Source organism: Montipora foliosa, chromosome 3 (assembly GCF_036669935.1).
Source record: "Montipora foliosa isolate CH-2021 chromosome 3, ASM3666993v2, whole genome shotgun sequence".
Lineage (NCBI taxonomy): Eukaryota > Metazoa > Cnidaria > Anthozoa > Scleractinia > Acroporidae > Montipora > Montipora foliosa.
The window spans coordinates 51,053,158-51,080,657 of NC_090871.1; the positions used below are offsets into that span (position 1 = coordinate 51,053,158).

The 27,500-nt window shown below is 40.8% G+C and overlaps 3 protein-coding genes across 4 annotated transcripts in view; 1 reads left to right on the forward strand and 2 right to left on the reverse strand.

Annotated features, from left to right (window-relative positions):
• LOC137997605 (endothelin-converting enzyme homolog) overlaps positions 1–5,552 on the reverse strand; it is a 71,489-nt gene extending 65,937 nt beyond the window's left edge. Inside the window, exons 1-2 of the mRNA XM_068843682.1 lie at positions 5,456–5,552; positions 4,458–4,857 (exon numbers count right to left, since the gene is read on the reverse strand). Coding sequence (XP_068699783.1) covers positions 4,458–4,833 — 376 coding nt within the window. The 5' untranslated portion in view covers positions 4,834–4,857; positions 5,456–5,552. The remainder of the gene's footprint in view (positions 1–4,457; positions 4,858–5,455) is intronic.
• Positions 5,553–11,046: 5,494 nt separating this feature from the next.
• Positions 11,047–24,789, reverse strand: LOC137997607 (bifunctional arginine demethylase and lysyl-hydroxylase PSR-like). Its single transcript, XM_068843688.1, has 9 exons — positions 24,616–24,789; positions 24,347–24,414; positions 22,785–23,129; positions 21,352–21,531; positions 20,664–20,899; positions 20,164–20,377; positions 15,593–15,675; positions 14,225–14,355; positions 11,047–12,885 (listed from the first exon to the last, which is right to left on the reverse strand). Exons 2-9 carry the CDS (start codon positions 24,390–24,392, stop codon positions 12,639–12,641), a joined length of 1,482 nt encoding a protein of 493 aa, XP_068699789.1. The 5' UTR covers positions 24,393–24,414; positions 24,616–24,789; the 3' UTR covers positions 11,047–12,638.
• Positions 24,790–26,174: 1,385 nt separating this feature from the next.
• Positions 26,175–27,500, forward strand: part of LOC137997606 (threonylcarbamoyladenosine tRNA methylthiotransferase-like) — a 12,911-nt gene continuing 11,585 nt past the window's right edge. Inside the window, exons 1-2 of one of the 2 annotated variants that reach the window (XM_068843686.1) lie at positions 26,175–26,324; positions 26,921–27,198. In XM_068843686.1, coding sequence (XP_068699787.1) covers positions 26,928–27,198 — 271 coding nt within the window. In that variant the 5' untranslated portion in view covers positions 26,175–26,324; positions 26,921–26,927. Of the gene's footprint in view, positions 26,343–26,920; positions 27,199–27,500 lie in introns of both variants that reach the window. The other variant, XM_068843687.1, reaches the window with a different exon arrangement.

Here is a 27,500-nt window from a genome sequence, read left to right on the forward strand (position 1 = left end):
CAATTAAGTCATAGTCGTTCCTTTCTGACACGTAGTATGCACAAGAATGAAGTATTTTTATTCCATAAAAACCAACAGGAAGGTAACGTATTAAAGTAAAATTGTTTTGAACGTGCGAGTAGTTTATTCTTAACCATGTGAGCGTTGCCGATGGTGGTGTATTTATTAAGCGTAATTGTTAATCGTTAATCATTTGTTCTTAATTCGATTAGCACGTTTAAGAAAATGTTCTTATCAGAATCTTGGATCCTGACCTTACCTAAAAAATGCTGTCGGATAAATATTTCTCTTGACATTTTAAATGGTTTTATGACTCGAGTTTTATAAGTGCAAAATCCACTAAGGTGTAGGAATATTTTTGGATATTTTCCCAATTAGAAGTTTTTCGTGTGAATAGATGGTTTTCCACAGTGACGTCTTCAAATTCTAAAGTCAAAATCGCGAGGTGTTTTGAACTTTTATCTATAGGAGGTTGAAGGTGACCTAGAAATAAATCCTTTTTTTAAGCAGTTCCATGACGTCTTTGTTTCGGAAATCGGCATTTTGAATTTCCGAATTGTTACATTCCGTGACACCATGATGTACAAAGTTATTTGGTTGAAAACTGAGCAAATTCTATGCCTATGAATCTCAGCTAATCTCAGCAGTCTGAGCGTTTCTATAAAGTTGCGTAAAACGTTTCGACAAATAACTCAGAAACGCTGTACCGAATAGACCTGAGAATTAGTGAGGTGATTTATGAATTTGTCTCCTACAACATTCCAAGTTTTTGTCTTATTTCATTGAAAGGTTTCGATTTTATTTTTTTGTTGCCTGACACTGAAAACGATCTGTAGCAAGTCGAAGGTTTCAAAATATGCTGCACTGGTTTTGTTTGAAACAAATTCCAAAGCTGTACGTCGTTTATGTTATCTAATTTCCATAAAGATCTTGATAAGCATCGTGAATGTTTCAACTCCAGACAGAAAATGTAATCGGGCAGGTAGAAAAATTGGCAGCGAATTGCAGAATACCCGTCCACAAAAAAGCAATACCTTTGCGGCGCGAGCCGCAGTGCTGACGTGAATGCAAGTGGGTAAAGTGGATTGAGTAGAATGGCTGGTGCCGCAGTGCGCGGTGCCTTAGTCGGCTTAAGGTTAAATTGAGCCGAATAGAATGGCTGGCGCCGCAGTGCCGTGGTCACCGTGGTGCCTCAGACAACTGAAGGTTAAATTGAGTCGAGCACATGCAATGACTGCTGCCGCAGTGCCGCAGTGCCGCGGTGCCTTAGTCGTCTTAAGGTCAGGGTTAGGTAAAATTTCAAAATAGTGCTTACGCCCAATCACTGAAACGAGCTCTTAGGCTTAATCAGTAAACGAGTGCTATATTCTTCACATGATCTCGTAAAAAGTGTAGTTAACCGATTTCCGAGACAGGCACTGCGGCACTGCGGAAGCAGTTCACTTCGGCGCAGCGAATAAAAGGGTCAGTGAATCAACACCACGACTGCAGCACTGTGGCAGCAGTGTTTTTAGGTTCCATTTCTTGTGGCCGGGTATTTCGCAATCTAACCAAAAATTGCCGTGATATAGGACAAATTAGATGCCTATGCAAAAGTTCTTTAAAAGCCTGAAGCTCATAGAACCGCAGTTTAAGTTCTACAAATCGTATCACATTCTCACAGTTAGACTGGGTCTAGCATGAAATGGAAGATAAAATGGGGAAATAATTTGCATCTGAAAAGATTCCCCCGCATTAGCCTCCGTTTCATGCTCGACCAACCCAACCGTTACAATACAAAACTGGCCTACTATTGAAGTCAGGTTAGATCAAACGCCGGTTCAGGCATAGTTTGATCAAATGCTACTCCGTACTGGTAAACAATCTTTTAAGCAAGGCCCAGCTGAACAAAGTGGATGTGCCGGATCTTGGGAGATCTAACCAACAAATAATTTAACTCCCTGAAGAAGTCAGGCCGTGCCTGATGAAATATGGTAAATCAAATGATATATTTATATAACTGCAAACAGTACTGTTTCGGCCTTCTGGGCCACATCAGTGCAGTGCTGATGTTTAAGCATAAAAAGCCACCCCAAATGTCCCACACATGTGGTAATCTAAACTATGCCAGAGTGCTCAAACTCTTGAACAGATTTTCGAGGAGCGCTCAACTGTCAAAGGAGCAGTGTATATTCTTGTTGATCAGTTCAGGACTTCAGGAGTGATTCCATCGATATATTACTACAACCTTGTTTTGTATAGCCAAAGGATGACCACACTCATCAGTTAACATTAACGACTGACCAGAAATTTTAAATGCTGGCCATACATGTATAAATGCGTGGTTGTTATGGTGCGGCTTTTCCCCTATTTACGTTACCTTAAAGTTTTTCAGGACATATCTGTTTCTGTGGGGGGCATGAGCTTGCTAATTCGTTTCGTCTGTTTAGGCTTCCTTGGTGTTTCTTACAGATTATTATGAACTTCTCATAAACACACAAATTACATTTCTTACTAATATTGTTATGGGGTCTACATTTCTTTAGGATTTTCCATTTGATGTTGAAGGGTTTCCTGGTTTCTTTTAATGTCCATACATGCTTTGAGAGTTCTGTTTCATTCATCTCACTCATTTCATCTCAAAGTATGTATGGACATTAAAAGAATCCGGAAAACCCTTCAACATCAAATGGAAAATCCTAAAGAAATGTAGACCCAGGGTCGAAATATAGGTGTTCTTTATAAACGTGGCTAGTCTTCATTTTTGATTTTTGTTATATATATAAATATATATATCACCATACAAATGTGGATCAAAGAGATGCGACCTGTGCCTTACAGAAAAGTTGTAAATAATAAAAGCAGATGCACGCCACCTACTGAACAAAAGAAACGAGTTAATTTCTAAATGCAGACACAAGAACAAATACCTTTTGTCGAACTTAAAATAGCACGCTCCCCTAGAGTATTAGAATGGTCTTTAAATGAGTTAGAATCAGTGCAAATGTAAGATCTGTAGCCTGATGATTGTCTAAAGATGAAACGTGAAGTCGCTACGCTGTGAAGTTGTCTTTCTTCTAAACGTTATATATATATATATATATATATATTTGGCGACCACGAAACAGGCTTGTAGGGATGAACTTGTAGTTTATGTGTTTTTTTCTTCCGTATATATATATATATATATATATATAAAATAATAATAATAATAATAATAATAATAACAATAATAATAATAATAATAATAGATATATATATATATATATATACAAATGTAAGAAGGTATTTTGCTCTGCAAAATTCTTGCATTGAGCTCTCCAAAGATAAGCGAAGCAACTTCATCTTAGTCTACTCGTCTATATATATATATATATATCCTCACAGCCGTTCAACAAGCCTTACATTATTATTTTTTTACTCTTGACTGCATGCAAATGTACTTATCATGGGTTATGTAGCCCATTGTCTGGGGTGCTATAATTAGCGGAGGACTATATTCTGCATTGCCTTCTTTCATATTCATTCGCCTCATACCTATGTTTCCGCGCTCTCAAAATTAAATAACCAATAAGAAATGACTCGAGCACTAGACATAAAGTTAGTGAGTTAATTTTATCATTGGTTTACGAGCATAGTTCAGATTTTTTTTGTGGGCTTTCAGATCATTAGTTGTTTTCTTGTTGTATTTTGAGACTTTCAGAGTTACTGTAACTTAGCTTGTAAAGACATAATAAACATGTTCGCAGACGGCTCGTGTTGACACGCACCAACTATGGCTTCTTATTATATGGTAATTGTTTAATATTCGTTTGAGCGGGAAAAATGAAAAGGAAAAAGGAAAGGAACTTTATTTAAGTGTCTAGTCGTTTTAGCGCTAGAGCACTATTGGTGATACTGTAAACTAAAATTAACAATTAACGCAAATCAAGTCAAATGTTCACTTTTGAGGAAAGAGGAAAGTGGAGTACCCGGAGAAAACCGGGGTTGAACAACTTATGTTTAAAAACCCAGCTCTGCATGCCATGTTTTGCCTGTATTGGCTAAAAGACAGGTAAGAATTGGATGCTCTTGTAGGTCCGGTTGGCCAAGCTGGAATTTCCAGTCTTGGTGAATGTCAGCTTGGGGCCAAAACTTTCTTCCCGAAGTCGCAGAACGTTTTGCCATTTGCGTTTGCTCACAAGTCTGAGCAGGAGGTAATGCGAGGGCATAATTCCACTATAATCTGCCCTTTAGCGCCGGAAAGGCCGAGGGGGTAAAGACATGTTTTGTCACTTACACTTACCCATCCATATGGCCACTAATCCTAACTTCTGTCGGATAAATTACTCACCACAGGCCCCACAAAGGGAAAATATTCTAAAATTCTTCCTTTTTTTCGCTAATAGTTTACATGTTATCCATCCACTGCTACCCACAGACCATATATTTTGGTTTCAATAATTATTAAGTTAAAAAAAAAAGTTACTATAGTTTACCTTTGGCAACCTTTCCTTGCATTTCACATTTGTTCATTTCATCTCGGCATTTCTTTTTGTGGTCATTTGCGCCATGTTCTGTTTTGTTATTTTTGAAAAGTTTTTTTCCATGTCTTGAACCAGATAGACTCGTTTCTGGCTGAATCGTGGGTTTGGCCTTGGATAATCCAGCTTCCTTCTCGCACAGGTTCATCTCATTTCTGCATTTTGCTTGGTGATCTTGTAACGTTTTGCTACAGTTATACTTTTCCTTTGTTTCGTGTGGCGTTGTATCTATTTTCCCAAGATACCTTCCAGATGTAAAACTGAAGATAGTCAGTGTTGACAGTGCAAAGAGCAGCACACGGAGAAGTTTCTTTTTTGACAAACAATCCATTGCACCAAATTGTCACTTTTCTCTCTGAAGAATACAAAAAACAAAGGGCGAAGAGTGCACGTGTGCATTGAATATTTTTTTCTTGATCATCCCGGAACACTGACAACACGGACAGCACGAATGCAACTCGTATTATTTCATCACCTGGCACGTCATAAATGACTGGGAAATTTGCGTGCACTATTCCAGAACATGAACACAGTAAATTCTTACACGATCACCTTTTAAAGCAAACGTTTTACCAATCCGAATTTTCGAAAATGGCACTGTCATTCGAGAAAAATGAAACTACGTGCGCTCCGAACGTACGAAAAGTAATTTGGAAGCAACGGCCTTTAGTATATTGAAGCGTGTTTGAGCGCTCGCGCAATCATGAGTAGAATTGCAATGACTATAAAGCGTGTTGTTCTTTTTTCTTTAAGAACGTTTTCTCTTCTCGTCCTTAAATCTTTCCTGCCAGAGAAGATAAAACACAAAACGAGCAGCCGAGAAAATTTTTGATCATGAGGACAAGGCCCCCAGCGAATGAACAGACCAAAGGCCAATGGATCTCTTTGCAGGGTCCAATGTACAATTGTTTACTCCCTACTGACTCAAATAGGTTCATTTCCTAGAAACTCACCGTTTGATTCCCTTCAATTCGCACTTTTTAACACTGTCGTACAGCAGCTACAGCACCATTAGTTAAATGCAACACTTTCAGTAAAAAATCTAATGCGCAGATATTTAAGGAGCAACTGAAGGACTCTCGGGGTGTATTCGCCAAAATATTAGGGCCACTTAAATTAAGGAGAAAGGCTTTGAGCCACTGCCGCTCTTTCGAGTAGTTAAATGCGTCATAATACAATTACGCAACATCGAAACTTAATTCTCAACTACGATTTTACGTGCACCAAGATTGAAATGGAAAAAATAACGCTGAAGGCATCTGCTGGAAACGTTTGAGATTATTCGTTCTTTGAAAGTGTGAAACCGGATATGCGTGCGCGAAAAACTTTTTTAACTTCCGGTAAGCGGTCAGTTGTAAAATACAGTACGTGTGCGGAAGATCGACGCACCCATACATTTCGGACCAGTGAGTACTAGCTGTCGCTTTCTTCAACAGACCTCAAACTGCCTGAGGACACTTCCTTAAAATCTTCGTAGTAAAATCACTTTTTTGCAGCATTTAGATAGATAGATGGATAGATAGATAGATAGATAGATAGATAGATAGATAGATAGATAGATAGATAGATAGATAGATAGATTATTGATGCAAAAAATCTAGCAGCCAAAGAGGCTGACTGTGATACGATAAGTTTACAAAGAAATAAAAATGTGTAACATGTATATTTAGCATAATTACATAGGTGATTATTGCACTTTAAGTGATTATTAAGAGATAATCACCAAAGCGTTTTTTTTTTCAAAATGGCCGCAAGCAGTCGTGTCGAGTTAGCCTGCGAAAGCAGACGTATTTCCGGCGGTAGATTCTCTCTCCTGAAAATTCCTGTGCTTCTTTTTTTTTTCCCCTTTTCGGGGGAGAGAAACGACCGCCGGAAATACGTCTGCGTTTGCAGGCTATGTCTCGGTGACAGATAAAGAAATTAGATGTTTTAAAGAAAATGCATATTTTTCAAATAATCACCTATGTTATTATACTAAAACAATTCAGATTCACCTCAGGCTCGCTAAATATTAGACACAACAAGGTATGGTTCAGTGTAATTACGTGTAATTACTTTGAGTCTTGATTGGTTTACTGGATTGTCTCCGTCCTTTTTGATTGGCCAAAGTTATTACTTTGGTTTTGGTTTTACGACACTCAGTTGAAACTCGCTCTATAGTCTGCTTACCATACGACCAGTCCGGCCTCTTCGCTACAATAAATTTGTATATTTTCGCGTTCCCGTGCTCTTTCTTGCTCTTTTCGCAGTTTTTGTCACTATTCATTCTCAGCCTCTTTTCTCGTGTTCATACATGTTGGCTCTTTCTTCCGCTGCTCGTCAATGTATAAATTTTGTCTCTTTATTCGAGTTTGCTTTCTTGCTCTGTCTCTCTCTTGTTGTTTGTCATTGATATTTCGCCTGTTTTCTCTTTCTCTCAGTCACTTTCTTTCATGTTGAACATCGCTTACTCGTCTCCTGTTAACTGTTTTTTTCTCTTTCTCTTCAGTCTTTCCCCGTTGTATGACATATTTAAAAATTTCTTAGATTGTTTTTCTTTTGTTCGTTTCAAAATCTTGCTTGTTTTACTACTCACAGTGTAAAATGCAGTACGCATGCAACTTCCCGGCAAGAAACGCGGGTTCCAGGCCATTATAATTCCCGCCAAAAAAACGCGGGTTCCAGCAGTACGACTCGGTTTCGCGTATCGCCAGGCTTACATAAAAAGTTAGTAAGAAGCTTAATTAATGAAGATCCGTGAACAGGCTGAGTAAAATTTCTCGCATTGATGGCTACCATGACGATCCGCACGTTTGTCTCCGACCCATGGACCTCCGCTATTATATCGTGCAATTGTCAGAATCGGAAGTATCCAAGGTCCCATTGCCAAGGTCCTTTCGAGTAACGTGCTTCAGAGACCCGCGGTACTTTTAGCCCGAAGTACTTTTACCCTTCGAAGAGCCACTTCGCTCTGACTATTATGACGAACTAATCTTTTAAACAAGTTTTCAAGACAACAAAAGGTTAAGCATTTGTTGCAGAGTTTCATCAAGGCCTGAACCATAGATGAAATCGATGATCGATGGCAATCCATGGCATTCGATGTCAATCAATCGATTGATATTGATAATCTATAGACAATCGGTCGTGCAAGTTTCTGTGATTATCGATTGTCACATGGATAATCGATGAGAATCGAGCAATTAAATAACATCGATTTTCATCGATTAACTATATTATTCGAGCACTTTACTTCCATTGGTTTTCCTTTGACTAGCATTCCCAAATAAATCATTCGCTCTGCGTACACTCCGAAGATACAGGAGTTTGTTTGGAACGCCAGTTGTCATCGATGAATTCCTTTTGTATAATTATAGATTTAATATTGGTCTTCCGTGCCAGTCGATGCCAATTAATTAGCCGTAATCGATTGTCCTTGATCGATCGACTGATTTTCCGATCATCGATTTCCATCGATTGTTCAGTCCTTGTTTCATGCATTGCTTGGATTGACGCGTCACCAGGCCCTGCCGGCGACGGCTCTTTCCATCACAATAGGTTAGTATCGAGTCCTTTGGTTCATCCCAAACCACAGCAACAGAACTTCACGTTGGTTGAGAATTTGTTGTTTCTTTTGATCTGTCCCTCAGATTTTCACCTTGTCAATTACTGGGAATTACTTTGTTGCGAGTCGCAGTCTCACGGTTGCCGAGTGATCAAACAACAGACCGTCGACAATTCGTTTCTTTTTTCCCGCTGGCAAACGTATGCTGAAAATTACCGATTTTCAGCCGGTTGGCTGATATGTTTTGCTTTATCTCCCGTGTATATACTCCTCACCTGAACGCATATTAATATTAATACAATTTCGTTTTCAAACTAGCTTGTTGCAATAAGGACCTAAAGTGACTAATTTCTTTTTTCTCCCTTTGTTTAAGGAAGACCTTAGACAGCAATGACCGGAACCAGTTTTCTGACCAGCGGTTTTCGTGAAAACACTGTTTTGCTGGGGGTTGCTCAGTCTAGCTAGGCTCGATTTCCAGCCGTTTTGGGAGTCCGGTATCATCCAAGGAACGCGGGCTCCCAAAACGGCTGGAAATCGAGCCTACAGTCTCGCCGGCTCAGAAAATCTGGTTGTAGTCATTGTTATTTAAGGTTTTTCTTTGTTTGAGGCCTTATTTGCAGGGGTAAAACAGAGCGCGCGTTATAGAGCTCAATTAAAGAAATATCTGACTTTTCAGTTTATGAAGGACCACAATTGTTCCTGGCATGCTAAACTAAAGCTTTGTACAGTATATGTATACGGTACGATAGAGTATTTATTTCTAAGAATCGGGTGTATTGGAAAGAAATCTAAATTCGATTTGATTTGTTTACTAACGGGGACAAGGTAGAAATGTTTCATTCAAAACAAATAGCGAGATGAATTAGGCTCAACAGTCATTTTGAAAATAAGACGCGTGAATCTGATTTACCCGTAAACAAGCAATCCATGGACCATATCCATGTGGAATATGGCGTTGTCAGTAGACGAGACCATGAAAAAAAAATCATTTATAAGTGCTATGAATTCACGATTAATGGGAAGAAGATCCTGAAACCAGTGTCTGTGTCAAAAAATCCGATAGTGTTAAAATGATTGTCAACGCAGCCACTTGTCGACAAGTTAACACTCACAAAAGACCGTTGAGAGTCAAGCAGGTCTCATCAGTTATTAACCTGACAAAACCTTTCCTAATCGATGAAAAACACACTGACCTGGATGGCACGATCTTTCATGAAAAGTCGTTTGTTAGAAGTTTGTTAACCACCCAACTGATCGCATAGTATCTTACCTTGAAAAGGCTAACACTGATTGAGTAACATCTTCGAAATATCCTTCGATATCTATACCAAAATCATTTATTTTGTATACTCTTGGACGAACTGTGCAAAAAGCAATATTTAAGCTAAGTGGACACGGTAACAGGTCATTGTAGAACCGAGATGTAAACTGGACAGGTGGTCAATAGGAACTTAGTTGGCGTCGGATTAAAACGCTTCATTTGTCCAAAACAACAGCCTTTCACTCCAAGTGAAGCCCCAAAGGGGTCTAGTTGGTCGCTAGGAGCTAGCGTGAAGATCAGGGCTTTCAAGGAGTGTTTACATGGCCGGTTATCGCACGAATATCGGCTACGAGTTCGTCCCAGTTTTTATTCACGGTTGCTTTCTCTGAGACAATTACTGGAGCTGTGATACCATTAATTAACAAGAGCGGGATGACGCAGGATATTGGGAAAAAGATCATGTTTGCGCCGGTGTTATGTACACGGTGAGAAAGTATTTGTTGACAGAGAAACCTTGACCACCAGTCATTTAAATAAATAGATAATTTAACAGATGGATGCACAGTTACTTGGCCTTTAAATGAAGGTTTTCGCTATTAGCATATATAAGTATCTCGACTCTAATGACGTCAGATAAATTCGTTCTCATAAGTTGCTTGTGATTGTGTCGCTAAAGAAAAACAGATTCTTAAGAAAAGCAAGGCGAAATTGACCTTGATTCTATATAAGGGAGGCGCGGTGGCCTCATGGTTAGAGCGGGCTCGACTCTGGATCGAATGGTCTGGTTCGACTCCTGGCCGGAGACATTTTGTTGTGTTCTTGGGCAACACACTTTACTCTGACGGTGCCTCTCACCCAGGTGTAAAAATGAGTAGATGAGCGAATTTACTGGGGGTAGCCCTGCGATGGACTCGCATCCCATCTAAGGGCGAGTAGAAATACTTCAAGTCGCTTCATCATCTACGGAAACCGGGAATAAGCTCCGGCGAGTTGGGCCACTCGCTCGTAAGCAGACTATCCCATCTTGTCAGTGAAAATGAAACTGTAGTAGTAAGCATCACAACAGCGAGCATGATTTGCAGAAATTTTCATTACAACAAGGTCCCGTCTAATGTCGCTACAAACAGGAAAAAAAATTCACTCGTGACCTCACGGTGTTATGAGGACAATTGGGTTTGATTGCCGAATTCCAATAATCATCGCATGCCAAATGCACGTATATATCGATAGATGATTGGTCGTCTACCCCCACAATCGTGAAAGACTCGTTTATAAGCCAGCATCCCCAACTTTCAAGCATGATTTTGGGAAAAATGCGAACTCCAAAAAAGCGCTCTTGTAAAAAAATTGGGTGTTTCGGTTCACATATGTTAACAATAAACTTGACGAAATCTAATGATATATATTTCCAGCGATAGTAATAAGTTAATCAACTCTGAAAATACCTTTTAAAAGCTTTTTTAAAATCAATTTCCCTATTTCTTGTGACTGACAACAGTTGTCTTCATTGCTAAATCCCACAGTTGAAACTAAAACGATAGAATTTGCACGAAAAAGGTGCACTGAGAATGATACAAAAGGTTGCTTGGTAACCACGCAGTCATTTACGAGGAAAGTCTGGACACGGAAACGTTCGCTTTCGCATCAGTTGTGCGTGGATATCATGTTTATCGATCGGAGAAAAACTTGTTGCTATAACGAGAGTTTAACAACCCCATGGACAAACACTCCGTGAAAGTAGTGAAGAGCAATGAAACGGTCGGCCATTTGCCTCGCGAGTTCTCCCGCGAACAGCGTGGTATTTTCTTGCACGTAGTGGAGAAATCAGTGTTGAGCTGACCGGTCGTAGACGACACAGTAAGCACTTGTGCAGAGGAATGGAGACTCCATGCCAGTTAGAGTTTAACTGCTCAATCAATTTAAGTGCAAATCAAACGCTTGAAAGAACTACTGAGCAAGATTCGGGTTTAGGAGCCACCACTTCTACCGAAAGCAGTGATCAACAACAGGTTTCAATATGTTTAATCCTTAGTTTCAGAAGATTTCAGTTCAATTTGTGACCCCTAAAAGCCAGTTTACTCCCTCTGAGAGCAATGGTCTCGTGTATATGCCGCACCCGCGATTTTTGGCCCAAAACTTTCGCAAAAAGGTGCGGCTTATACACGAGTCTTTACGGTATTGATAGTCCGGCGGAGTTGATTCCAAGACCGGCTCCCTATAGGTGGCTTGCAACAAATCTCCAGAGACACAGAAAACAATGCTGCACTGTACAATGCTGGGGGACGAACAAAAGGATCTTATAAGAGATCTTTTGTTTTCGTCCACCAACATGGCGGTGATAACGTAACGTGAAAACCACTAAACCACCGTGGCTGTGCTCCATCGACACTTGGGCAGCTGTATGAACTAACTAACTAACTAATTAACTAGCTGTATGAACTAACTCCTTCCACTACCATGTGTAAGCATAAGTTAATAATACGTACGTAATCTAATAGTTTCTTTGAATTACTTTGAGTAAGATGATTTCCGTTTGCTATGTAGGTGAAAGGTCTCATTTCCAAATTTATTTTAAAAGATCGCACAGTATTGAAAAGGCAAAGCCTTTCTGATCCTCCAAAAAAGAAGGCAATAGTTGCTACAACTACGAAAATTTTACCCTTGGTCTAGTTGTTGCACTGGTCAACATGTAATGGCAGTAGCTCAGGCCTCCGAGAAGGAAATTATCAAGGGTACCCAACGAGCTAATTAAACTAAAAGCCTTCGAGAAACATTTCTAGGCTCCTTGTAATGTATCGGAAGACTGTATAAAGAGATGTTTTTATAACCTAGAAAAATTTGATCTGTTCGGATATCTTAGCTAAAAATTAAAGTGTCCGAAAATTTCAGCGGATGATATCTTCACTTCAGAAATTGCTAGCTGAACATTTCCTTCCAAGAACTTGAACCGAACCATTTGCTCATCCGAAACTGCTAGGTGACCTTTTGAAGTGTCAAAAATTGCAAAAATATCCCTTCTGCAAAGATAAGCGACTACCTTTCTCTGGCTGCGAATCATTTAGGTGATGTTTTAGTAAGGAAAGCTGTAGCTGTTTGGCAACGTAGAACCGAAATTATTAGAGCAGTTTGACTGTCTCGAGCGCATATTTCACCGAAGATTATCGTTGGGTGCCTCTGAATTTTTAAGGGCAGCAAATTTCATGATTCGGACAGAATAACTAACGGATGGAGTTTGTAAAATAATAGTTTTATAGGACTTAAATGCATCCAAAATATCCGTGCTTCAGGACGCTACGGCAGCTAATTTTCATTCTTTTGGAAAGCAGAAAATTTATTTCACATTAAGATTTGACTTTTTTCCTGAAAGAAAATCCTTCAAGACTTGCATTCTCCTTTCCTTGTCATCAGCTTCTGTTAATCCCTGGCCCTTGAGAGGTGCCTCAAAATCCATATCTTCTTCATCAAAGAAATCCGGATAGTCATCAGCATGGAGCTCTCGGAGCTGCTCAAATGTTTTTCCAATGAAGCCTTCATCACTGTCGGCTTGTTCTCGTAGCTCTACCAAGCAGTTCCGGAAACTGGGGAATGCAAGCGAAACACAGAGAGCATATTACACTCTGGTCAGAGGTAACGTATAAAACATCTCTTTTTCATAATTTTAATGTGAAGGACGATGAGTGCAGGGTTTTATCGCCTGTTGTTCATAAGCAAGAGCAATAGCAATTATTTTCTTCGGTTCCTCTCTTGGCGTCGAAACAAGGGGGAAGCCATCCTCGTTCAAGGGCTTTTAGCCGTAGGAAGGGCACGCCCTTCCCCGGCGGAAAAGCCCCGAGGACGACAGTAGGGGAGAGCTTATAGTGCTTATCCAATTCCTAGGCATTATGTTACACGTAGCCCTGATGTATTTAATTAATCCTCCTTCAAACACTATTCTAACTCTGAAAAGTCTGACGTAAAAACATTTTTTACGTGTTGATGGACAGCAAATGGGGACCTTAAGATCTACAACGGGGATGTCTTGCCCTATGATCGATGATAAGCCTTTCGCGATTTTTTTCCATCTCGTTAACGGCGTACAATGTGGGCGAACAAGAGAATACTTCATATTCTCATGGGGCAAAGTATCGTAAAAGTAAATTGTTACGGGCGCTTTTCACAGAAAACCAAAAATAGAAAAAATAGAAAATTAAAAGAAAGGTTCTCACCTGTAATCTCACTTTGTCGTCAAAGCCTCAAATTTGATGATTTCACATCGTTGATATGCAGAGAACCGCAAAAATATCCACAGACTAAAATGCATCGAGATTATTTTTCCTCTTTCTAACCAATGATATTATTGTTTTGTTGCGTTGTCGTTGCCGTAGCCGTCGTTGTTTCTTAAACTCCCAGATATTTGTCTCCGTTATGTGTGGGACAAAAATCACTTTAAACAACGGACACAGGAACTGAAATGGCGCCTCTCACACGCGGCACGATTGATTGTGACGAGGACGAATTGCGTTTCATTGCAATTTTTGCCTCAGTTTCTGTGAGAAGTCGTTGTTCGTGACCACTTCGTCCTCCTCTTTTTCTTAAAATACCTAATGTCCCGCCGACTCATGAGACAATAATTAACCTAAATTTGAAGGAGAAAATCAAGCGATCCACGCATTTATCTGCACAATCTAAGCTTTGTCTCTTATAAACACCTGAAAAATTCTGGTGGCTTTGACGGGTTTCGAACCCATGACCTCTGCAGTGCTCTACTAGCTGAGCTAAGAAGCCACTTAGTTGGGAACTGTACTGGTCAGTTTATTAGCTTCGCGTTGGAGCCATCTGAATTTTTCAGGTGTCTATAAGAGACCGTGAATTGTTTGAATTATCCAGATAAGTGCGACGATCACTTCTCTCCTTCATCGGTACATTTATTTCATTTACCTGTATTTGTTGCAAAAGTTTTGCGTGACGCTCACTGTGTCTTCGAGGTTAAGTACGGCGTGCCACCATCCACTGGGTATGAAGACAATATCACCCGGTTTTTGAACGCATTCCAAAGGAAGGTTACTTTTCTGCAACAAGAAAACAGGCAAAACATCAAAATTAAAAGAAGAAAAGAACTAGAACAGTCACGATCAATCGGAGACCTTATGCTAAGTCACTATGATGTTCACTGAGAACAGTAACTGAAGTCATGTCCCAATTGAACAGTTTATTGTGTGGCTGTCAGTACGTTGCGGAATATCAAAGCTTGATGAGTAAATAGTTGTTTTAGTATATACAGCCATAATCAGTCGATTTTATTAATAATTTTGGTCCTGGGTAACCGAAGCGAAACGGGAAGCCATTTTGTTTTTCTCTGTTTGCTCAGAGGTGAATAGTACTTGCCATTCACCTCCGAGCTCCGAGTTCGTGCTAGCCAATCAGAATGCGTGGATAGCGCTGTTTACTTGTGTGGTACCGGTATATACATACGTACTTCATACGATACTCTTCTTGTATGGGTAAATAAAAAAAACTGATGCATGATTTGGTAACTATAACATAGGGAAAACCTTAGAAAAAGGACTTGGGATGGCGCAGTGGCAAGAACCTTCCACAAATGTGTCTGCTTCTTCGATTCTCGAACAAGGCATCATATACAGGCTACGCTTGTTCGTTATGCACTGTAATCGGCCGTTTTTATACTAGAGACGCATAATTCCTCTGGGATGAACTTGGGCAAATATCTTTTCTGCGTCTGTTAAGTTCGTCTAGTTAAAATACGGGCACAAGTCTTGACAACTATTCAGTTTAGTGGGTCTTCGAAGATGTACTAAAGTGAATAGTTCGTGCCCGCGGTTATACCTGACGAATTAAACAGACGGAGAAAAAAGTGTTTGCCCAAGTTCGTCCCAGACGGATTATGCGTCTCATATAGTTTGTCCCGTCCTTGACTAGACGGATAGATTCATAATTCGTTTGGACGGATCATGCGTCTCTAGTATGAAAAAGGTTGTTCGAGATATCTTCCTCCGCGTAGTCCGGTTATCCCTTATCATTTAAAACCAACATTTGTCATGAAATACTATGATGCAGCTTTCCAGATAGTAATACAGTATATCTTCCCGGAAAGAAGTATAGTACAAGGTTAATTTGTTTTTTTTTTTAACAAAGTCATTACTTGTTCCTTTTTATCATCTAAAACATCTATGGAGAATAAATACCTCAGTATTCTGTTGACACGGCAACATTTCAAGGGAAGCTAATAACTTGAGTATGGAAAATTTCAATGTGATAAAGAAGACAAACTCAGCTTAACTGGCTCACCAGGTACGGCCGAGTGTAAATCCACCAATAAAATGCATCTTCCATGTCGTAATCCCTTTTTCTATAGTTGTTATTCTTGACACCTAAACATTGAGAAAGTCAACGATTTAATGCTGCAGCCGATCATCATACCAGTTGGTTGTAGTGCTACACTCTCCATAACACAATTAAGTCGCGTATACATCATTAGTTCATCTTATCTTTGCTGAATGCTGCCAGTGCAATAGGCACTAAGTACTCTGTGCAGTAATTTAGGACATCTTATTTCCTTCTGGCAAGTAGGATCGCACGGCACCTGTCACGTTAGAACCTTACGTGACTTAGCACGCGTGCTCACTTGAATTTTGTACCGGTTGGGCACTCCATTCGAATTTATCTTGACATGGTGTCAGAAGTGGGATTTAAAACATGGACAGCTTTCAGAAACCTAGTAAGTTGAGTTTCGACGGAAACACGTCAGAAAATTGGACAAGATTTAAGCAGCAATACCAGATATACTTAACAGCTTCGGGCAGCGAAAAGAAAGATGATTCGATCAAAATAGCTATATTACTAAACTTTGCTGGCGAGGACGTCATTGAAGTTTTCAACACATTCCAGTTTTCCGAAGGCGATGAGAAGAAGCTGGACAAAGTTATCGAGCAGTTCGAGCGGTACTGCAACCCTAGGAAGCGTCGTTTTCGAAAGACATCAATTTTGGCAGTTATCCCAGAAAGATTCTGAGACTGTAGATCAGTTTGTCACGCGTTTGAAAAGCAAGGTGAAATCGTGCTAGTACTCGGCAGTCGATGATATGGTGAGAGACAAGTTTGTGTTTAGTATACGAGTTCTAACGGTGAAGGAACGGCTGTTGAGAGAAGATAAACTTACACTGGAGAAAGCGATTTCTATGGCAAGAGCTTCTGAGGCTTCGAAAGAGCAGATTAAGATGATGGGCACGAGAGAACAAAACAGTGAAAATCCGTCTGTGAATGAAATTCGATATGGTGACAAACAAAAGCAAAGTTCTTCGCGTCGGCCGGGATCTAGTTCGGGATCGCAAAAGAAGAAATGTAAATTTTGCAGTTCTTCTCAACCGTGGGGATCTTGTCCTGCCTTTGGCAAAATATGCAGCTACTGCCAGAAGAAAGACCATTTCGCGAATGTCTGCCGAAAAAGAATGCGAGATTCTGGCGGGAAAATTGTACATGCCGTGGTAGAGTCGGATGGTAGTGATAACGATGCTGATTTCCTAACATTTTCGTTAGAGTCGAGCGGCGAATGCCCTAACCAAGATGATTGGCACGCTTCATTGAAGATTGCTGGCACTGAAGTGAATTTTAAACTGGACTCAGGGGCTGATTGCAATGTTATTTCCCAGCCCTTGTTTGATCGACTCCCGGTTTCACAGAAACAGGCCCGCCAGTGCAAAGCCAAGTTGAAAGTGTATGATGGACATCGCATCACACCAAGAGGCAAAGTCAGCCAGACCCGCAGAAAGTTGAAGCAATCATCGCTATGCCGATTCCAGCCAACCGCGAAGACTTACAGAGGTTCTTGGGTATCGTAACCTACCTGTCCAAGTTCATTCCAAACATGTCTCAGATAAGCGCCCCTTTGCGGCAGCTGCTCCAGAAAGATGCTGAATGGTCTTGGGGAAAGGCTGAAGATGATGCATTTACAGGCCTTAAGACAGCCACCTCATCTGCCCCAGTCCTTAAGTTCTTTGACTCCAAGGAACCAGTGACTCTGTCTGTGGATGCAAGTTCGAAAGGTTTAGGTGCCGTTATTCTACAGAACGACCGTCCTGTGGCTTACGCCTCAAAAGCCCTAACTCTGAGCCAGCAAAATTATGCGCAAATCGAAAAAGAGATGCTCGCAATTGTCTTTGGTTGCGAACGTTTCCACGATTATTTGTACGCGCACCGAGAGGTAACTGTTGAAACTGACCACAAGCCCTTAGAAACAATCTTGAAAAAACCCATACAATAAGCACCTCTCCGTCTGCAAAAGTTGATCCTGAGAACGAAGCCCTATTCACTTAATGTGAGATACATACCAGGTAGCCACCTTGTTCTAGCTGATGCGCTCTCCAGAGCTTACTTACCTATTGAGGCTGCAGATCAACCTGATGAGTTCGAAATCAATCTTCTGAGCTATGGACACGTGTCTGAGACCATGCTCCAGAAATTGACAGCAGAGACCGGTAAGGATCCAGAACTTCAGCAGTTGCACAAAGTTGTCATGAGTGGCTGGCCACGGACCAAAGACGAAACACCAGTGGAAGTTAGGCCTTACTGGAACTACAGGGATGAGATCAGCGGCTATGAGGGATTGATGTTTAAAGGGATCTGCATAATTATTCCTCGCAGCCTGCGACCAGAAACTCTACAGCGCATACATGCCGCTCACTTGGGAATAGAGAAGTGCCGAGCACGAGCCAGAACGGCAGTGTTTTGGCCTGGTATCAATGCTGCAATAGATGACTTAGTGTGCCAATGCAGTACCTGTCAGCAACATCAGCGAAGCAACCAGAGAGAGCCTTTGATTCCCCAGCAAGTCCCTCAGAGACCCTGGTGCACAGTCGCAGCGGACATTTTCTATTTTAAAGGGAGAGATTGCCTACTTGTGGTTGACTATTTCTCCAAATTTCCGGAAGTGGTTCGCCTCTCTAACAAGACTAGCGAAGCAGTGATAATGGCAATGAAAGACATGTTCGCCCGCCATGGCATTCCAGAGAGGGTAATTGCAGACAACATGCCATTTAATAGCATGAAATTTAAAGGCTTTGCCAGTGACTGGGAGATTGAAGTTGTGACCTCAAGTCCGCACTACCCTAAGTCAAATGGGTTGGTGGAAAGAAATGTGCAGACGATGAAACGGTTGCTAAAGAAAGCTGACGAGTCCAAGCAGGATGCATTCCTTGCTTTGATGGAGTTTCGCAATTCTCCCATCAGTGGCATGGAGGTATCCCCTGCTGAATTACTTATGGGCAGAAAGCTGCGAACAAGATTGCCAACTTTTAGGAGCCTCCTTAGAGCCCAAGACTAGGCCTTTGTCTGAAGTCCGTCAGAAGCTGTTGTTACGTCAACAACGCCAGAAAGCATACTATGACCGTGGAACCCGGCCACTTCCCACACTACGTGAAGGCGAATCAGTGAGAATGCAACAAGGCCGAGAATGGACACCTGCAGTAGTCGTCAAGCAACACTAGGCCCCTCGGTCATACATAATAGCTACTCCGGATGGAACGCAGATACGTCGAAATCGTGTACATCTGCAGTCAACCAAGGAGGAACCACCTCCAGCCATGGGCCCAACATGGGAACTAACCAACGATGAGCCCAGCCCTCCTATTCTGCCACCAGCTGATATTGGGGTTGAAACAAACGGTGCAGAATCACAACCCGACACTTCACAAGGTGACCAACCCGTCAGAAGAAGCCAAAGGATTCGAACGCCACCTCAACGTCTTATTGGAACTGTATAGACATTGTCCGGTCGGTATTAGTTTTAGGACTACCGAATCAGACTTAGAGGATACTTTGGAACCTTGTTTAATTTCAGTTTGCTATTATGTATTTTGATTTGGGAGATGTCACGTTAGAACCTTGCGTGACTTAGCACGCGTGCTCACTTGAACTTTGTACCGGTTGGGCAAGCCATTCGAATTTATCTTGACAGTACCCGAGTTCTAAGTTACAGGAGGTCTGTTTTTTGAGAAATCTTATTTTAAAAAATAAAATGTCTTTCCAAAGAGCTATTCATGACAAAGTCTTGCTCCCGCGGGTTTCCTGTATAGCACAGTGGGTAAGCTTTCGGACAAGTAATCGAAGGGTTTATCCCTTGTTAGAAACCATAGAATTTTTGCCGATCGCCAGGATATTTTCCTCAAGTCATTACCGATAAGTTGATGTCCTCAATTTGTTCATTGTCTGACTAGTGAGATATCTATTGAGGTGATAGCAATTCACGATTAGAGGAGAAACGCTGAGGTTATGTTTGTCTGTTTAAAAGCACTAAAAAGAGTTGTAAAGAGAAATCGCAACGTGTTCATTGATCAGCTTAGCTTTCGGTGGCTTGTGGCTTCTTTCCACTCCCCTCCACACGAGATAATCAGGAACTTGGTAGGGAGCTTTGCACTGTGACATGCGAAGTCCTATATGTCTCAGTTGTTTGAATACCGGGCTGCCATGCGGGAGGTCGTGAGTTCAACTCCGGCCGGACCAACACTCAGGATCTTTAAATAACTGAGGAAAAAGTGCTGCCTTTGTAATGACACCTGAAAATGTTTATACTCTCAAGTCTTCTCGGATAAAGACTTCTATAAATCGTAGGCCCTGTCTCCCAACCCTTCAATGTTCATAATCCTGTTGGACGTAAAAGAACCCACACACTTTGCGCAAAGAGAAGGGCATCGAGTTCCCGGTGTTATGGTCTGTCCTCTGTGGTGTATATCATGTTTGGCAGGGTAAATGCTCGGAGATAAGCTACTCTAAAATCCGAGCGGGTAAATAGAGACATGATAAACTACGACTGAACTGAACTGAATGTAAATGTGTGTTAAGAAGCTGGTGGAGGTTTTTACTCACCGGGAATTTGAAAAATCGAGGGTGGGTACATCCCCCACAGTTTTGCCCCCTGCACAAGAGCAAGCCACCCTGTCGTGTTAGCGGGATCGCAATGCCATCCAGAACCGCTTCGCTTCGCAGCCATGATAATCCAGCGCCAATCGAGACGAAGATCATCGTCCAAACTCGTCAGAAAATCCTCTTTTTCAGAGAAGAAATCTGGTACGGAATAATCCTACAAAGACAAGAGAAGATAATAACGGTGTGCGCAGCCTTTCATTTCAATGATTCCACAAACCTTTAGACTTATATAGGTTTGTTGAACTATCAAGTAATTAAGAGAGACGGACGGGGCCTAAAACTAGTGTTATAATCAAGGGTTGGTATGATTCGAAGTGTGATTGGTAGCTTGGGAAGAGCGGAGAGTGAGAGGTGGTTTCCGGACCCTTCCTGTGGCCCTTTGGCGCACAAGGTGCCTGGGTAAGAGATACGTCTTATCATTGTGACGTCGCGTGACCTACCCTTCTTAGCTCAGGATACAAGTCAAACACATCTGACATGAAGATGACCCATGGAGCTGTTTCATTGGCTGCCCTTTCCTTCAAATATTTAACGTAACTGGTTAAGGCTACTGGCGTTGTCCTCTGACCCACATAAACGCCGTCAGCTATACGAGGGTCGTGTTGAAACTGCTCAAACCGCCAGTTTTCCATCGCCTTCCAGTCATCCATCATTCCAGTAATGATGCAAGCTTTTCCTAAGAGTAAAAAGCACACAAAACCAATAGAAAACTAAGGGTGTCAGAATGAGAAAGAATCTTCTAAAATAACATTCAGAACTTCAAATTAGATGAATAAGATTTTATGCCTTCTGAGGAAGATTCTTTCAATTTTAAGCCATCTAGTGAAAACTTGCCCTAGCCGTAGACGAGTGCAATTTGACAATTTCAAAACATCACGAGTGACCATAAGATTAATCAGGAAATGCATGAGCAAGTTCATACGATTTTTGTTTATTATATAATCAACAAAATCATTCCATCTCTGTTTCCATGGCAACTCATAATGCAATCCATGACTATAACCTATGTATGCATTCGTTATCGACCAATCAGAAACGCAATGTTTTGTTGAGTAGTATGTAATATTAATAAGGAGAGTTTAACTTTTTGCCTCACCTAGGTGGGTTTTAAAACACAAAATAACAAACCTGGTTCCATGCATTTCTTTGTGAATTCTTCCTTACTCGGTTTATGTATCTTTGGTATTGTACAATGTGTTCCGTGTATTGGCCACGTATCCTCCACATTCAGGTTCCTCAAATAATCCTCAAAATTCTCCAGCCTTTTCATAAACCTCTTTTCGTGTGGTTCGTGCTCTTCGTACAAATCTAAACGTAAGAAATTAATTTAGAATTTAGCCATAAAAATCTTGCAGTAAGAGCAAATAGAGGACGTACCTCATTTATTTTCTCTTGCTTGCTGGTTCAGCCCTAATTCTAACCCCCCTCCCCCCTCCCCAGTTAAAAGTTCAGGACTGTCAACTGCAATTGCTAAAATTGCCTTCATAACTGCGGGGTTTAGAGCTTCACTTGAAGGCTACGACCGTAGTCGCTAAAATTTGCCGTGGGAGTTAGGAGCAAGAAAACTACATTGCACTAATGCCACGCGTCTTCTGAAGTTCGCTCGCCGAAATGAGAGCTACTAAAGCCTGTTTTTCAGTAGCTAAGCGACGCAAGCACAAGCTCAAGCATTCGTGTCAAGTGAAAACGAACCATAACGTAAGCACAAGTCCACAATTCAAAGACAAAGATTCACGTGTTCCATGTTCTCTGTTACAACGCGGCGCTGCGAGTGGAATCTGGAACGGGTCTTTTTCATTGGACGAACATCACAGCCTGCGTTGTGCTTGCGTTATGTCCCGTTTTCTCACAACGCAAGGAAAACTAAAATTGCACTTGTGTTTGCGACGCTAGTGAAAACCAGGATTAAGTAAGAGACAACTATAACGATTCCCGGTTCAGCCAGGCATGGCTAAGTGGCTCGGGTTTTCTTTTGCATACCGATGCATGCTCCGATTTAAAAACCCTTCCTGCCGGACCACCAAGTGGATTTGTCTACTTCGGTGAATTCTCAGGCAGCTTCACCTCCTGTAGTAACCAACTGTTTCCTTCGTTCTTAAGGGTTTGTTTGAATTGTTGTTGTTTTCCCCCAATGCAGTCTTATAGGACGCTATCCATTTGACATGTACAGAACTTACCGGCCAGACCAGACATTTGCAAGGACTAACTGTAACAGCTCTTCAGTTTAAATTGACACACTTCGAGCATGATATATGCTCCTCCAGAAGAATACGAGGGATTATCATGCAAGAGCTCCTTCTAATAGTTTCATTTTCTCTGCAAACTGATGGGTCTGGCCGGCCAGTTCAGACAAAAGGAGAGCACCCCTAGCCTAAACAAGCTTCAAGACCGATTATAATTGATAAGCAATTTCATTTAGGCGGCTGCAAAATAACAAAGAATAGTTTACTTCAAGACGGGATAGCGCAGAAAGACAAAAAGGAAAAGGGCATTAAAGGAGGACGAAGAAGAAAGAAAATAATAATAACGACAGTGCAACTCGAATAAAATTGAACACTCACTCTCTCTCTGATTCCCTTCGATATGGAACGCATTCGTCTCACTGCAAATGTTCTTTTTGTCATTCATCATTCCGCACACTCTTAACCTATGGTCACCGCTTTTCAATGTCTCTGGCACGATAACATATTTCTCATAGACCATTATTTCTCCGCGCTTTTCTGGGAGCAGTATATCCGCCGGATACGACTGCACGATCTGTCTTTCATCGTCAAGTATTTCCACCAGCCAATTGTCAGCGTTGTCGTCAATAAAAGTGAATGTAACTCTCCGAGATTTACCGTTCGCAACCCATACACTTGTTTGCTTGGGCTGGAGAATTTGAATAGAGCAATCTGCGCAACACACTGGATAAGAAAGAAAAAAAATAAAAAGAGATTTGCGGAGCTGTACAGCGAAGAGATCTTTATTTATCTGTGAGACCGCGCGACGGAGAAATTTATATGAATTTATTTAATAACTTATTTTGCGCTTTACTACACACCAAGAACTGGCCCCAGTCTTTCAAAAGGTGAATAACGCTATCCACTGGATAAATCACTATCCATTGGATAGCGCAATTGGTTGGCGGATAGCGCAATCCATCGTTCTAATCTACTTCCTTTAGTCCACGTATTGGGGTCATTAACAAGAAGTGACTACCACCGTGGGAAATATTTGCATACGCATGCCCGTGCAGATGCTAAAATTGATATGCCTCTTACCTCAAAAATGTTTATTCTGCAAAAGGCAACTAAATAACATCACCATAAGATATGTATTTGGCACTTCGCTTCGATAAAGGCCCCATGAGTTATATAAAGTGGATATGGTCTTTTATCCCAAGGCCGACACGGTGAAAGGCATCTATCCCTGAGACGACGTCACAAGTTGTTTGGAAAGAATTTTTGCAAGAAGTTTTTGACGTCATCTCAGGAAAAGGCCCATTCTCAACTTTTTCAAATCACATAATGCACCTTGTTTAGCCTCCAAAATTTGAGTAGGGTCGTACCTCGTACGTGTTGAGCTCTATATTTCATTGGCTGTGTAGTGTCGTACTTCTGTTGTTTTCTGTGCTAAATCCATTGTTATCTTTGTTAGTTCTTTTGTTCTTTTGGCCAGTCCCGAGAAGCCCGTTCAATGAGCTCCTAAAATTTTGCAAAGGCATTTTTTTTCGATTACTCTTGCGACATTTTCATGTCCCAGGAGAAATTGCAAATCGAGATTATGCAAAATTTTGGGGGTAAACAGGATATATTATGGGATTTGACAAGTTGAATACCTTACACTTCTTACACTAGCTCAGCCGTAGGCCAAATAACTTTTGGTTTTGTTAAATTCCACGGCGCACTAAAGTTGGAATTAAGTGAAAGAGGCAGATCATTTTTGCAATGGTTGAATAGATTTGTCTCAGCAAAAGAAATAAGTAAATAATAGATTTGGGGAACATATACCGGCAGCTACAACTTTGGCGTCGTGGGCTTAGATAGGCAGACATTGGACTGCATGCATGACTTTATACAAGCCTTGCGTTTTAATTTAGAAGTAATTATAAATTAAAACGTTCAAACACGTATTGACTTGCCTCGCATGAATAAGAACATCACCACAGTCACATAACTTGATGGCATGATTTTGAGGTGAATTCACCAACTGAAAGTGATCATAAAGAGCAAAATAGAATAAATATCTCCCTCGTAATGTGTGATACATGAACTGACATATTTTTCATCTTTGTATCTCGTCGAATCAAGAGTACCATATCATTGGGATTCTCGTTGCAAACTGCAAATTCAACAAGCCAGATAGTGACACTATAATTATTTACGACACCTTTATGATAAAATAACTTACTTCTCAGATTTATTTCCGTGTTCTGCTTTGTTCCTCCAATGCCAAATCAACGGATTTTCCTGCCTTTCATGCTGTTTCACGTATCTCGAACGATTCAAGACAACTACAACACCTGCTTTTTGGAGGTTTGACTGCTAATGGTCAAATACAGGATCCAAGCTGCGCAAACAAACATGGGAAAATTTATTTATCTGATTTTTAATGTCCCATAGCCATTTATAGGATGAAAATACGTGCTCTTAAGACGATATCTCGGAAACTTAGTACTGTTAAACCTCTCGTAAGCTACCACCCAAATTTCAAGCAGAGGTGGTCGCTTACGGGAGCTCGTCGCTTACTAGAACTCAGACCATACTGAGTAAAAAGTTTGCCTCATTAGCGTATGGTAACTGCAAACACTTACCCCATGCGCCAATGCCCTTCTAAGCCCAAGTACAAAAATTTTTAAGCTTTCCAAAGTATTGATTCAGAGTTTCATGGCTAGCTTCTGACATACTCTCTCTCGTAAGATCAAATCTCTTAAGAGAAGAACCAATAACGGCAAAGTGGTCGTGATTGGAAAAAGGTCCAATAGAGGATACGGATATGGACATGTAAATACATTTCTACGGAGGCAACAAGACATCGATACTTTGGTTGAAATAAAAAATAAAACTGAACATGAATATGACTTGGACTGAATAGGGAATGATTGTGTTGACTGCGCCGAATTTTAATACCGTAGTTGTTCCGTTAGACTGTTGACTGTTTTTGAGAGAACAGTCAATCAGGAAATCAGTTCTTATTTTCTGTTGTTATATAAGACACTACTCTGTCAGTCTCAAAAGAGACGACCAATCATTGGTCGTCTCTTTTAAGACTGATAGAGTACAGTACTAGTGTCTGCATTTTTTCTTTATAATTTTAATGTCTTATTCATGAAAAAAAGTCAATTTACTGTGCTAGTTAATGGTGAAAATGTGTACTTGGCACTTCATTAAAGGTCATTACAAACTTCTTTTGTGTGGAATAATTAAAAATCAAACTTTAACAAAAAATGTAGCTGACGTTCGCGTTCCGACAACATTAGATCAGATACTCTCTTCGTGGCGCAAGTGAATCACCGCTTGATGACTATATTAATGTACAGTGTTCACCTTCGTGTGTGTGCGTGACAAAGGCAGTGCGTGACCAATAGTAATTATAAATTGCCTGTCCAATCAGCAAGCTTATTACACCAAAGAGCAACAAGAAATAAAAAATGGCGGACAAATCATTTCGAAACCAGTACATCATAAAAGCCAATATTTATTTATACGTATTTACTCGAGTTTATTTTCGCGTAGAGACAACAGAAATGGAGAACTGTTCGCGCTCCTGTTGTCAGGTGGCAAAGCGGTTTGGAGTTTATCCACAATCAGTATGCTCCAGTCTATCCCCAACGCCAGTCCCTCGGGGAGCCTGCTCGCAGTTGCTCGCAGGCCAATCCGACTTCCGTTGAATTAACCCGTGGGCTTTCAACGAACGCTTCGATAAACGTCACGTGATGTCTATCAGTGGGTCGTATTGCGGGCTTTGAAACATAGTGCAACAAAATGGCGGATGGAGTTACGGTTGGAAGAAGATAACGTAAAATAACGAGAGGATACATGCATGCTTTCATCCAGACTGAGACATGCCTGAGATCCTTGACGAGTGACAGAGATAACGTCCTTCTGATCGAATTAGAGGTTGGCGTAAATTGATAGGTGATCGAGTATTTTTCATCTGGGTTCCTTTGCTATAGATTATAACTTTTATCCTGCCTGCGATAAAATAATGGCTTGTGCTACCAGTCAGCACCGTAAAAATCTAATATTGGTTTATGTTTTCGTTATTTGTTGAAATCATTATAACGATGTAGGAAATGCTCCCCCAAATAAATTAGAGAAAATGAAGTGGCTAAAAGTGTTTTCTTTTGAATTGTTGTGAGCAGAATTGAATTGATTAAGCTTATAATTAATGTACATGTAACCCTACAAAGTAACTTTCTAGCGAGATCCAGACTTTTCCTTTAACTGGAGCAATATAAAGAGGTCTCGATCTACATTTAATTAACATGGTTCTAAAGCTGAAAAACGGGAAACTATTATCTTCAACTATCAGCATTGCTATCTGCTGTTTCTACCTTGAGGAGATCCAGAAAATAAAATAATAAAGTACAGTCAAACAAATGTAATCATGTTCATTGACTTTGCGTAAGAATCTCAGAAAAGATGGTATAAATCATGCCAGATATATAGGATATTTTACCTTGAAACCATTTGAATTCTCTTGCCAAAATTAGGCCCAAAATGCCATCTTGTGAGTTAGAAGTGTGTGACATTGAAGATGCCGTCAGCAAAGATGATATTGCACCCAATGACCGAATTATTCCACGCAACACCATCCTTCCCAAGACGAGAGCGAGGTCTTCAAAAAATATTCCTGATGAGCTGCCAGTAGGAGACAGTATCATTCCTGGAACACAGAAAATTTACATCAGAACCTGGGGATGCTCCCATAACAACAGTGATGGTGAATATATGGCAGGACAGCTAGCTGCTTATGGCTACAAAATTACAGGTCAGAACATTTACTGTTTTCTCAGGCATTTGGCAGCTGAACATTTTTCGTGTTTTTGATGAAGACAACCACCCAAAGCTGGTCAATTTGCCCAGTGCGTCACCATTTCTAAACCCCCTGTCCCCCAAGTATACAGTGTTGTAATAGGATGCCACATACTCATAGTACTGAAGATGTCTTATGGACAAGTTTTATGAAGAAGCTTCACACCGGGTCTTTTTAAACTTATTGTTGCAAAGATTGGTAAAGCAGGCAGCCTGCCTGTCTCTTTCTACAGTATTTTATCGATTTAGAGCGACTGC